The sequence below is a fragment of the Bos grunniens genome, chromosome 10 (assembly GCF_055505025.1).
Source record: "Bos grunniens cultivar Pamir isolate PY7600 chromosome 10, Bosgru_T2T1.0, whole genome shotgun sequence".
Classification (NCBI taxonomy): domain Eukaryota; kingdom Metazoa; phylum Chordata; class Mammalia; order Artiodactyla; family Bovidae; genus Bos; species Bos grunniens.
Window position 1 is genome coordinate 75,379,875 of NC_141174.1, and position 12,955 is coordinate 75,392,829.

Below are 12,955 nucleotides of genomic sequence, written 5' to 3' on the forward strand. Positions count from 1 at the left end.
GGATGAGATGGCTGGATGGCATCACTGACTCAATGGAGATGAGTTTGAGTGAACTCTGGGAGTTGGTGATGGACAGGGAGACCTGGTGTGCTGTGATTCATGGGGTGGTAAAGAGTAGGACACGACTGAGTGACTGATCTGAACTTAACTGAGATGGTGAGGATCTGTCATGGATTGAACTGTCTTCCCTCAAAATTCATTTGCTGAAGTTCAATCCCCAGTACTTTAGCTGCTGCTGCTGCTAAGTCGTGTCAGTCGTGTCTGACTCTGTGAGACCCTATAGAAGGCAGCCCACCAGGCTCCTCTGGCCCTGGGATTCTCCAGGCAAGAATACTGGAGTGGACTGCCATTACGTTTTCCAACGCATGAAAGTGAAAAGTGAAAGTGAAGTTGTTCAGTTGTGTCTGACTCTTCAGGACCCCATGGACTGTAGCCCAATAGGCTCCTCTGTCCATGGAATTTTCCAGGCAAGAGTACTGGAGTGGGTTGCAATTGCCTTCTCTGCAGTTCTTTAGAATGTGAGGTTATTTGGAAATAAGGTCATTACAGAGGCAATGAGGTACAATGAGTAAATTACAGTAAGCCCTTATGTATAGTAAGGAAATTACAGGGCTTTTTTACTCTCTTCCTTCACTTTCATCAAGAGGCTCTTTAGTTCTTTGCTTTCTGCCATAAGGGTGGTGTCATCTACATATCTGAGGTTATTGATATTTCTCCCAGCAATCTTGATTCTAGCTTGTGCTTCATCCAGCCCAGTGTTTCTCATGATGTACTCTGCATATAAGTTAAATAAGCAGGTTGACAATATACAGCCATGATGTACTCCTTTTCCTATTTGGAACCAGTCTGTTGTTCCATGTCCAGTTCTAACTGTTGCTTCCTGACCCGCATACAGATTTCTCAAGAGGCAGATCAGGTGGTCTGGTATTCCCATCTCTTTCAGAATTTTCCACAGTTTGTTGTGATCCACACAGTCAAAGGCTTTAGTGTAGTCAATGAAGCAGCACTAGATGTTTTTCTGGAACTATCTTGCTTTTTTGATGATCCAATGGATGTTGTCAATTTGATCTTTGGTTCCTCTGCCTTTTCTAAATTCAGCTTGAACAACTGGAAGTTCATGGTTCACATTCTGTTGAAGCCTGGCTTGAAGAATTTTGAGCATTTCTTCACTAGCATGTGAGATGAATGCAATTGTGTGGTAGCTCAGCATTCTTTGGCATTGCATTTCTTTTGGATTGGAATAAAAACTGACCTTTTCCAGTCCTGTGGCCACTGCTGAGTTTTCCAAATTTGCGCTCATATTGATTGTGGCAGTTTCATTGTGATTATCTGGGTCGTGAATATTTTTTTTTGTATAGCTCTTCTGTGTATTTTTGCCACTTCTTGGTGGGGTTAATGGTGATATCCTCCAAGAGGGCTTATGCCACACCCAGGTTTGCTGCATCCAGAGCTCCTGCCCCAGGGACAGGCCACTGCTGACCTGTACCTCCACGGTAGACAGTTAAAGACAGGTCTGATTCAGTCTTTGTGGGGTCTCCTGGTATGCACATGGTTTGTTTGAACCTTCTGAGCATCTCTGGTGGATATGAAGTTTGATTCTAAATGTAATTTCACCTCTCCTACCAACTTGCTGGGGTTTTTCCTTTGCCCTTGGATGTAAGGTATCTTTTTTGGTGGGATCCAACATTCACTTGTTGATGGTTCTTCATCAGCAAGTTGTAATTTTGGCGTCCTTGCAGTCCTCCTACTCCATCATCTTGATTTTCCTGGGTGAATATTCTCTTGAAGAATACTGGCAACATCCTAATTTGAACCTCTTTGACATCAATTTTTATCCCTTGCCTCTAAACTAAATTCTGAGTATCTGTTCTTCCTGCTGTTGAAGAACAGCTAAACCACCTCATGAGATGCTCAAAGAAGAGAAATAAATCCTTCAGCAGCAGCTGGAATAGGAGCCTGGTGTAAACTGAAGAATTTTCCCCACCATCCAGTTCTACAAAGCCTGAGTTATTAGCCACAACAGTCACTGACCTGCAGTGCAATAGTTTTCTCATGTGCTTCCAGTGAAATTCCTGGTTCCTCGCCCTCCACACCGATCCTTTATAAGCCTTATCTATGCTGCCTGGGCTACAGTTACACAGGCAAACCCTCATGTGAAAGATATTTTGCACTGTGTTACGTTGCTCACTGAGTGGCCACTGCCGCTTTCCTGTAGTCATGTATGATGTGAGAGTTGGACCATAAAGAAAGCTGAGTGCTGAAGAATTGACGCTTTTGACCTGTGGTGCTGGAGAAGACTCTTGAGAGTCCCTTTGACTGCAAGGAGATCAAACCAATCAATCCTAAATAAATCAGTCCTAGATATTCATTGGAAGGACTGATGCTGAAGCTGAGGCTCCAATACTTTGGCCACCTGATGTGAAGTACTGACTCACTGGAAAAGACTTGGATGCTGGGAAAGATTGAAGGCAGGAGGAGAGGGGATGATAGAGGATGAGATGGTTGGATGGCATCACCAACCTGATGGACATGAGTTTGAGCAGGCTCTGGGAGCTGATGATGGACAGGGAAGCCTGGTGTGCTGCAGTTCACGGGGTTGCAAAGAGTCAGACATGACTGAGTGGCTGAACTGAACTGAAATTACTACATTAAATTTGTTAGCATTTAAAAAAATTATCATAAGAAATCACTAGCTCAACAGCATTTTTATACTATCCAGATTCACACAATCAATTCAGACTGATTTGATATTTTTTATAAAGCAGTTATAGGTCTTGTCCCTGACCTTATCAGTATAGACTGTAAAATGAGAATTTAAAATTAAAAAAATAAAAAAACTAAATGATTAACCAACTTCAGCAATACTTCTAAGAGTTCTGTGGTGTATCCAGTTAAACTTGACATTTAATATCCTTAGCAGTTTTAAGACCTTGGTTTAATAATAAATACAGTATTTAATGGATATTCTTTGGGTAATTTTTAAGTAAGATTGAATATTGAAACACTGGTCAGGGTGTGTGTGTGTGTCTTTGCATGTGTGACTTTTATGTAAGTCTTGTTATACTCTATCTTTTTATAAAATTACTGAGCACGTTCATTTTTGCTACTTTAACATTTACCATGTGTAAGAAGGTGTGAATAGAGTGTGTGTAGGTTGTTGAGGGTTTTTCTCATGAGCCTGCTGGTTTACTACAATGATTGTATATGATAGATTTTATATATAAAATATATATACACATAATTTTGAATAATCAGTCTGAAACAATGCAATGAATGTGTTTAAATAATTTTGGCAAAGTTTACACAACTCAGGTTTTTAGGCTTGTTTAGGAATGCTTTACTAAAATATTACATTATCCAGTATCATGCATCGAACCTGGACTGGCGACTCGTTTCATACATGATAGTATACATGTTTCAATGCCATTCTCCCAAATCTCCCCACCCTCTCCCTCTCCCACAGAGTCTGTAAGACTGATCTATACATCAGTGTCTCTTTTGCTGTCTCGTACACAGGGTTATTGTTACCATCTTTCTAAATTCCGTATATATGTGTTAGTATACTGTATTGGTGTTTTTCTTTCTGGCTTACTTCACTCTGTATAATAGGTTCCAGTTTCATCCACCTCATTAGAACTGATTCAAATGTATTCTTTTTAATGGCTGAGTAATACTCCATTGTGTATATGTACCACAGCTTTCTTATCCATTCATCTGCTGATGGGCATCTAGGTTGCTTCCATGTCCTGGCTATTATAAACAGTGCTGGGACCCAGAGGGAGGGTATGGGGAGGGAGGAGGGAGGAGGGTTCAGGATGGGGAGCACGGGTATACCTGTAGCAGATTCATTTCGATGTTTGGCAAAACTAATACAATATTGTAAAGTTTAAAAATAAAATAAAAAAATAAATAAAAATAAAATATTACATTAAAGGAAAACTAGCAGTTGGTTTTCTCTGTTAGAGAAATAAATTTATCTTGAGAAGTTCATTTTTTTTTTTTTAACTAGAAGCAGTGAATGTTATTATCCATCTTCTGTGTAGTTTTCCTAGCACAGAGTCTAGTTCACAAAGTCTCTTATAAAAAGAGGCTTTTAACTGAAAAGAAGAAAGCAAATTTCCCCCCTAAGTACATATTGCTATATAAAACTTTATTTAAATTTCTTCCAAAGATGGGGTGTGGTATATACTATAACAAATACAATATTCTTTATTGCGCATCCATGCTAAGTCTCTTCAGTCATGTCTGACCCTTTGTGACCCTATGGACTGTAACCTGCCAAGCTCCTTTGTCCACAGGATTTTCCAGGTAAGAATACTAGAGTGGGCTGCCATTTCCTCCTCCACGGGCTCTTCCCCACCCAGGAGGGATCGATCTGGATCTCCTGCATTGCAGGAAGATTCTTTACCACTAAGCCACCTGGGAAGCCCCTACTCTTGCCATTTAGCTATTTCCCCCTTACTCAAACTTCACAGCTGAACTTCTGTGACCAAAGAGTTCTTGAAGGTGTGAAACTGTTGAGTAGGCAACTTATAATAATACAATAGAGCAATTGTAAAGGGGAGAAGTAAGGGAAGTTAAAAGGGGACAGAGCAGGCAATGCAGGAAAGTAGGAAAAGGAAGAGTAATAATGGGACAGGAAGAAAGAGAGGGAAGTCTAAGAAAGGAGAGGGAAATAAGAAAAAGTTTTTCCTAGTCCAAAGACCATAAGTGACTGTGGAAAAAATGAAAAGAAAGAATTAGAAAGAAAAGGGAAATGACAATCTAATGGGGTTTAGTAGCAAAATGGTAATTATAGAGAAAAACTGTGGTGTTTCCCAGCTCTTTTTCTTCCAAGAACAATTCCCATGGCTTCTACTGGAGATGTGCGACCTCATACATGCATGTTCTCAAAGATTCTGTGTGCTTGCTCTTGAAGATTCTGCCCTCTTTGCACAACCCTGGAAAAGAGCCAAAGGAGGGGGCAAATGTGGGCAAGCTGCAGTATCCAATATGAAGACTCAGTTCAGTTCTCACTTAGCGAGTCTCCCACTAGGTGCTGATATACCTGTGGTGGATTCATTTTGATTTTTGGCAAAACTAATACAATTATGTAAAGTTTAAAAAAAAAAAAAAAAAAAAAGGAATTCCTACCTGTGAGACATGTTGTTCAATCACTAAGTTGTGTCCGACTCTTTGCCACTCCATAGACTGTACCAGGCTCCTCTGTCCTCCACTGTCTTCCAGAATTTGCTCAAATTCATGTTCATTGAGTTGGTTGCTGCTGCTAAGTCGCTTCAGTCTTGTCCGACTCTGTGCGACCCCATGGACTGTAGCCCACCAGGCTCCTCCATCCATGGGATTTTCCAGGCAAGAGTACTGGAGTGGCGTGCCATTGCCTTCTCCGATTGAGTTGGTAATGCTATCTAAATATCTCTGAGACATGCTTCTGTTACAAAAAGACATATTCTCCTGTCCAAAGGCCTTAAAGAAGGATTCCATGTTTTGTATGTGTAAAAATTACTTCATATAAATATTATTCTTTAGGAACAGAGGCTCAAGATCATTGTAAACTTTGAAAATACTTCATATGTAATTCCTTTTCTCTTTTCAGAAGTGAATGTCCCTCCCTTCTAAGTGAAAGACAAAATAGATTCTACATCAGTGTGCTTAGAAAATCGAAGTAGGATGAAGAAAAGATTTTCTCTTGAGTTTGGCCACCAATAATTAACATCAGTAATCAACAAAGGCTCTTCACAATGCAAGCATCACTTAAGAGATCTTTCTATAACTCACTAGCTGTCTGCATACCCTCCTCATTGCCACCTTCATTTCTTGATTCCTGAATGTGTAAATAACAGGATTCAGGAGAGGAGTGAGAACTGCATCAAAGATGGCCAGAAACTTATCCAGGGGTATAGAGGGAGATGGCCACGTGTAGACAAATATCAAAGGACCAAAGAACAAGACTACTACAGTGATGTGAGCTGAGAGTGTGGACAGAGCCTTAGATGAACCTGCTGAAGACTGTTTTTGAAGAGTGAGAATGATGATAATATAGGAAATGATTAGAATGAAGAAGGAGCCAACAGAGATGAATCCACTGTTGGCTGTGATCATGGACTTTAGTTGGTATGTGTCTATGCAGGCAAGTTTGATGAACCGAGGAAGGTCACAGTAAAAAGTGTCTAACACATTAGGGCCACAGAAGGGTAATTTTACCACAAAAGCTAGTTGAACCATTGAATGGGTAAGGCCAATCATCCAGGCAGCCACTATAAAGAAAACACACATCCTTGGGCTCATGATGGTCAGATAATGGAGAGGCTTACATATGGCAACGTATCTGTCAAAGGCCATGGCAATGAGCAGCACCATTTCCACCCCACCGATGACATGGATGAAGAAGATCTGAGCAATGCAGCCTCCAAAGGAGATGACTTTATGCTTTCTGAAAAGGTCATGTATCATCTTGGGAGAAGTGACAGAAGAAACTCCTAGGTCAATCAAGGAGAGGTTGGCCAACAGAAAGTACATGGGAGAGTGTAAGTGAGGGTCACAAGTCACAGTGAGTATAATGAGGGAGTTTCCCATCATGCTTGCCACATAAAATGTGGAGGAGAACACAAAGAGGAGAAGTTGTATTTCCCAGGAGTTGGTGAGTCCCAGGAACAGAAACTCTGATACCACAAACTGATTTGCTCCCTCCATGGACTTTGTTAGCATTGCTATCTGAAGGAGGACAAAAGGAGCAAGTGTAAATTATGATAATACTGAAAAAAAAAAAAAAAAGGTCAAACTCGTGCAGCTTATTTCAACTTTAGCATTAAAACTGACCTAGTATACTTATGGCCTATTAAGTGTCATTACACAGAAAAAAAAATTAGTTGTTTTTATGTGAGGTTGTTCTTATCACCAACTTGTCTCTGCAGTTAACACCTTCTGCTTCCTGTCAGGGTTGATGCCCTAATATTAGTCATGACATACAAGATGGTCAGCACGAGTAAGAGGAAGTCAACCCCCAAACTTTTGATTTTGCATTTAAAACTATCATGTTATGACCCCAGTTCCACTGAAGTAAGAGGTGCATACAGGGAGGTGCAGGTCCATAAACTGTCTTTCTAGTTTGCTCATTGAGGCACAGCATTTATGAGTATTTAGAAACTTCTTTAGCAATCTGATGTTACAGTGACATTCATGTTTCTGATTTTGTTTGTTTCCCAAAGAAATAGTCCATGGGAGACTACAGACTAAAGAAAAATCCTTCAACAAAGGTAATTTGAGAAACACCGCTTTAGTGTACTGAGAACATGATTTGAAAATTTTAAAGCTATGAAATGTGTAACATAGTGAAATCCCATTTGTACAAGTCTTGATATAAGGTCTTATCACATTATTTTGTAATTATTTATTCTTATTTAGAGATATATCCTAGCTTAGAAAAGAAAATAATGTTTCTGGATTTAGATTACAAAGATATATACATATATAATGTTCAGCCACTGACAGCTTTATCTTGGGTGAGTTACTTAAACTCTTTGAGCCTCAGTTTATTGATCTATGAAATCATAATTAGTAAAATAATTAATGTATATTAATCATATGGCAGTACTAAGCATTCAGTAAGTGTTATGCTTCTATTTATTTCAACTGCCCTGATAGCACTCAACACTGTGGAGTGAATGAATAATAAAACAAAAAATATTGACCCACAGGGACCATCAAATTTTCATATCACAAAATATATTTCAGTAAATAATTATAAAGAATATAATATTCACATCCTATTAATTATATTAATTATCTTCTACAAGTTTAATTCCTTTGCTCTCAAAGAACACTGTATATATTAGTAGTAACACCACAAATGTAATTTATTATTTGTTTCTCTTTCCCAACTAGGCTGCAAGCTACATGAAATTATGGACTATATCTGTCTTCTTCATTGCAATGAACCAAAAACTTAGAATCACAAATATAGATTTGCTGAAAAGGTAAATTAAATGTATTTACTCTGGTTAGAGACTGATTATGTGAAGAAAGAAGGAACACAGTTATGAGTTGGGGAATTTACGAAAATGAAAATTTTGCATAAAGGAAAATGAAAATAGGGAATAGGATTAAAATTAAAGTTTTCAATCTAGTGAAAGAGACTAGTGAACTCAATGAGGTCAACTTCAGGAACTGTTGTAGCCACGCGTTCCGGGAAACAAACTCACTCAGAAGGACAATGCAGATAGTGGAGTCCAGTTTATTCCACCGGCGGGCCCAAGGTAGAGTCTCCTCTTAGCCAAGGACCCCGACCAGTTTTTGTGAAAACCTTATATACCCTGACTGTATGTGCATAAACCCACCTCCCCCAATTCCCTGACAATCAAAGTTAACCCATGATTCATTTGCCTTAAGCCTAGGTAGTTAACAGTGGACAATTATCAATAGGCCTGTGGTTATACCCCAATAAGCATAATAGAATATATGATTCTAGTCACATATGCACAGATAATTAGGATAGTCTTTTAGTGACGGAGAGCCCTGGGGTTCTTCCATCTGGTTGGGGGGGGGTGCTCTGGTTTTCCAGTTGGTATGTCGTTTCCATAGACACTGGGCATATAGCTCAAGGTCTGCAGTCCGGCCCAAGATGGAGTTCTGATTTCAAGATAGAGCCTGTTCTGTTTCCTCCTTCAGAACTATTGATAAAATCAATATGCTTTATTTATGAAAATCCCTAGTCATTATAGATTAGGAAATAAATACCTAAATATGTAAAATAACTTGATCCAAACCATAAGTTTACTTAGTGTTAGCACTTATACTAAAACCCAAATCTACTGACTCCAAGATGAGTCCTATTTTCTGTTTATATTTTCCCGTAATCATGACTTTCTGAGGATACAGTTTCAACAAAAACATGTGACAGAGTGATAGTAGAAACTGTTGAGGAAAGATAAGCCCCTATTATAGCTGATGACAGTCATTTATTATCAAGCTGGTACCTGCTGCCTTGGTCTTCATGATTAATTACCTCCAACAACTTTCTATCACTAATTAATGTACTTCAGTGTCCTGGGAAACTGGGAAGCTTGCTAAAACATTTGTTCTTACTCTACTTGTCCAGGAAAGTACTCTTATTTGGAACATAAGGCTTTTTGGATGAACTCATGATACAAAATGCCAGCTTAATTTGTTCTACTCAACCTGTCTATCTCCTAAGGGGCCTCAGACACGATAAGAGAATCATTGTCACCTAACCACTCAAAAGTCTCCATAAATTTGCCTGAATTCAATTTCTACCTCCTTAAGAAATCATTCTTAATTCCTCCAACCTGAGTAGTTTTCTGCTTCTAATGTTTCCTTTTAACTCCCTCAATAAATTATAGGGCTATTCTACAACTATATTTCTCTATAAGCACCACAGTAGAGGAATTAACAAGTCTTCAGTAAAATGCTTGAGTGCCTCATTCTAGTCAAAATATATTGAAGTTAATCATCAATCTCAATGTGGAATCAGGGACAACAGACTCCATTTGGGACTTTGTGTTAAATAGACTGATTATATGACTTCATTATTCTTTGACTTCATCTCAATTTAGCTCTTATCATATTCTATAACAAGTGTTTCTATTATTTTTAAAAGAAGCTGCATGGGATAATGAAATGAGTATAGGCTTTGATATCTGAAAAATTATATTTCACCTTCTGTCACCTAATACTTGGTGACTTTGGTAACATACATTTCATATCTGACTCCTTTTCCCATTTGTAGAATGGAGAAAATGAATGTGTTTCAGAACTGGGAATGTGAGACAATATTTGTCATCAAATCTAATTAATTTCTCTTCTTTAATGTATCTGGTAATGGAAGTAATATATATATATCCACAATGAGGTTATATATAAGTAAATTGTAAGTTAATACAGTGAAATGAAATGAATTATTTGGAAAGTAAACTAAATAAACCAGATTTATATTTATCATCATGAAAAACTCAAATATTTTATATTGAATGAAAAACATAAAATTTTATACTAACATAAATATCATTTTATATGTTTCAAAACATTATTGAATATAAATATATATGGATGCAATAGAAAGTTTGAACAAGAATGCTACCCAACAATGTCAGAATAGTGATTTTCTCTGAGGAGGAAAAGAGAGGAATCTGATAGGATGAGTGATTTCAATTTTACTTGCAGTGATATCCTCTCAAAACAAATTTGTTAAATAACAAGTGTCCATTAATCTTGAAATTAAATACCCAATCATACAGTTTTGGGTACTTTTTAAATGACTGAAATATGTCAGAATTTCTTTTTTTAATTTAATGCATTTGCCATGGATCCATTCCTTTCTCTTTCCATTACCCCTACTTTCATCAGTTCTTGCTACATCTATCACAAAAATCTCACCAGAATTCTCTTCTCTTTCAAGTACTTTCCCTTCCAACAAAAATACATCAATTCTCAAAACAGACCCAATCATATTGTTAAAAATCTAGTGTGTCCCTTTTTGCCTTCATGTAAACCACAAAGTTCTAACAGAGCATTCAAAGTCCTCTGGAGTCTGGTTCTTTTCAACCTCATTTCCTGTCTACTTTTCCTGCTTCTTTTCTTATACTCAATGATTTGGCAATTATGATTTACACATAATAAAGATAACCTCAATATAGGAAGATAAGATTGCAATTGAAATAGAGATAGGAATACAGATTATATATTTATAACATAACAATTCAACAAAGATAAAAGATAATATAATTAGATGATTGAAAACCATAAAATATGGCTGCTTTGTGTATCTATGGCAGGAGTTTAAAAAATTGCCAGGAGTTTTGAAGAGACAGAAGAAAATAGAAACAGATTATAAAAATGGAGGAGGATTAAGGAAAAATGAGTAGCCCATGTCAAAAAGAAGGGAGATAAGGCAAGTATGTGTATAATGACAAAGAAAGACAAAGTCCACTTTAAATGAAGTAAATGGTAGCTTATGGGATATGAGTAATATTAGTTTCTGGGCCTATTCTGCAGAATTTTTTAATTATAGCAACTTTTAAGACCATGTCTACAGGTATCTTTTAAGTACTCAGTCTCTTTGAAGACTTTCTCCATACGCCTATACTAGTAACACACATCTAGTTATGAATTTAGTTTCCTTTTGGATCTTGAATATCTTCCACAATGTAACAACTGGGAATTTGAGGAAAAGTGCATCGAAAGAGGGAAGAGCTATAAATATGGAAACTACTGGGGTAACACTGATTGTTCTTTAACTACCCTGCAATGACTACTAGAAGAAAAGAAAGAGGTGAAAAGTGAAATTGCTGTATATGTTCCAAAAGGGAGAGAAATATACAAACAAATGTCAGAATATAGAAATTCATAGTTTGATGTGTAAAACTCAAATGTCAAAGTTTTAAATGCATCTGAAGCACATTAAGAATTCTATTTATGTCCTTTTTTTTTTTTAATTTTTTTTTTAAATTTATGTCCTGAGCAATAGTCAAAGAGAGGGTTCTAGATGGAGACATTAGGGTCTGATGTCCAGTCACCTAGGAGTCAACAAATACCTACAATCAATCTCCCAGTTGATTAGATTTTGAAACCATTTTCTTATAGATTGGTTGTGCATCCATTTTCACTCTTGCAATAGTTTACACAAATATCAGAGGCAAGTTCTTTTCCATCTGCTGGCTCAGTGACACGAGGCACCTCAAGTTGTCAGAGGCCAGTCTTAGGTGTTCCCTTTGGAAGAATTCTTTCCTGGGGCACAGAGCCATCTGAAGCCAGCTGAATCATAAATGATCAAATGATAATTATTTAAGCAATTAAATTTACATGGTAAAAAAGAAAAGGTCCAGTTCTTCTCCTTTTACAGTATTAATTTTTTCTTGACTTATAGAGAATTGATCAATCTTCCAGAAACACATTGCCAGACATTTAATTCTTTATAGATGAAGAAAATGCTGGTAGGTGGGGGTTCTAAATAATGGAATTATCAAGCTGAAAAATGGTATCCACAGACATCTCATAGTTTTGAAAAATCTAAACCACTATTCATATACATTTCCTTCTCAATCTAAAATTATTAAGAGGTTTGAAAGTCCCTCAGCTGAAATGTCCTGCATTTAAAAAATTATTCATTTATTTAATTTTGCTTGTGCTGGGTCTTCAGTTGCTGCACATGTGCTTTCTCTAGTTGCTGCGAGTGGGGGCTACTCTTTGTTGTGGTGCGTGGCTTCTCACTGTGGTGGCTTCTTTTGTTGTAAAGCATGGGCTGTAGGTGCACCAGCTTCGGTAGTTATGGCACATGAGCTCAGTAGCTGTGTTGCATGGGCTTTGTTGCTCTGTGGCACGTGGAATCTTCCTGGACCAGGGATCAAACCTGTGTCCCCTGCATTGGCGGGTGGAGTCTTATCCACTCTACCACCAGGGCTGTCCTGAAATGTCCTGAGTTTTAACTTTCAAATTGTCATAAAAATCTTTCTTCATACCTAAGTAAAATTCTGTTTCCCCTAATTTGACTGTTTCTTTTACTTTTTATAGCTGTATGCATAGAAATCATTTTCAGCATATTTTTCAATTACTCTTTTATATATATGAATTAAAAAAGACTGAGTAATCCCTTACTTTTCTGTTTCTAAAACTCAATGTCTTTTATGTTTCCTCTTAGTATTCCTTTCTCATCTAAATCCTTACTATTCTTACTATTTAGAGAAAAAGATTAATAAAAAACAATTATGTAAAGTTTAAAAATAAAAAAAAAATTTAAAAAAAATAAATAAAAAAACATTTTAAAATTGTAAAGCACATAAGAAAGCAAGAGAACCAATTTGATCTCCTGGTAGTTTTCATTTTGTTTTTAAATTTTGCACATCTTATTTTAAGTTGACATTTTATTGAAAACAACTTATTCATATTTGGAACTTTGAGTGTCTTATCTATTTAGGTGTCTCTAAAACTCTTTTCCACCTTGAAA

General features: G+C 37.1%; 1 protein-coding gene across 1 annotated transcript; it reads right to left on the reverse strand.

The window, feature by feature from the left end:
- Positions 1-5,751: 5,751 nt before the first annotated feature.
- Positions 5,752-6,705, reverse strand: LOC147364857 (olfactory receptor 4F3/4F16/4F29-like). Its single transcript, XM_086318841.1, has one exon. It carries the CDS (start codon positions 6,703-6,705, stop codon positions 5,752-5,754), a length of 954 nt encoding a protein of 317 aa, XP_086174967.1.
- Between the last annotated feature and the right edge of the window lie 6,250 nt (positions 6,706-12,955).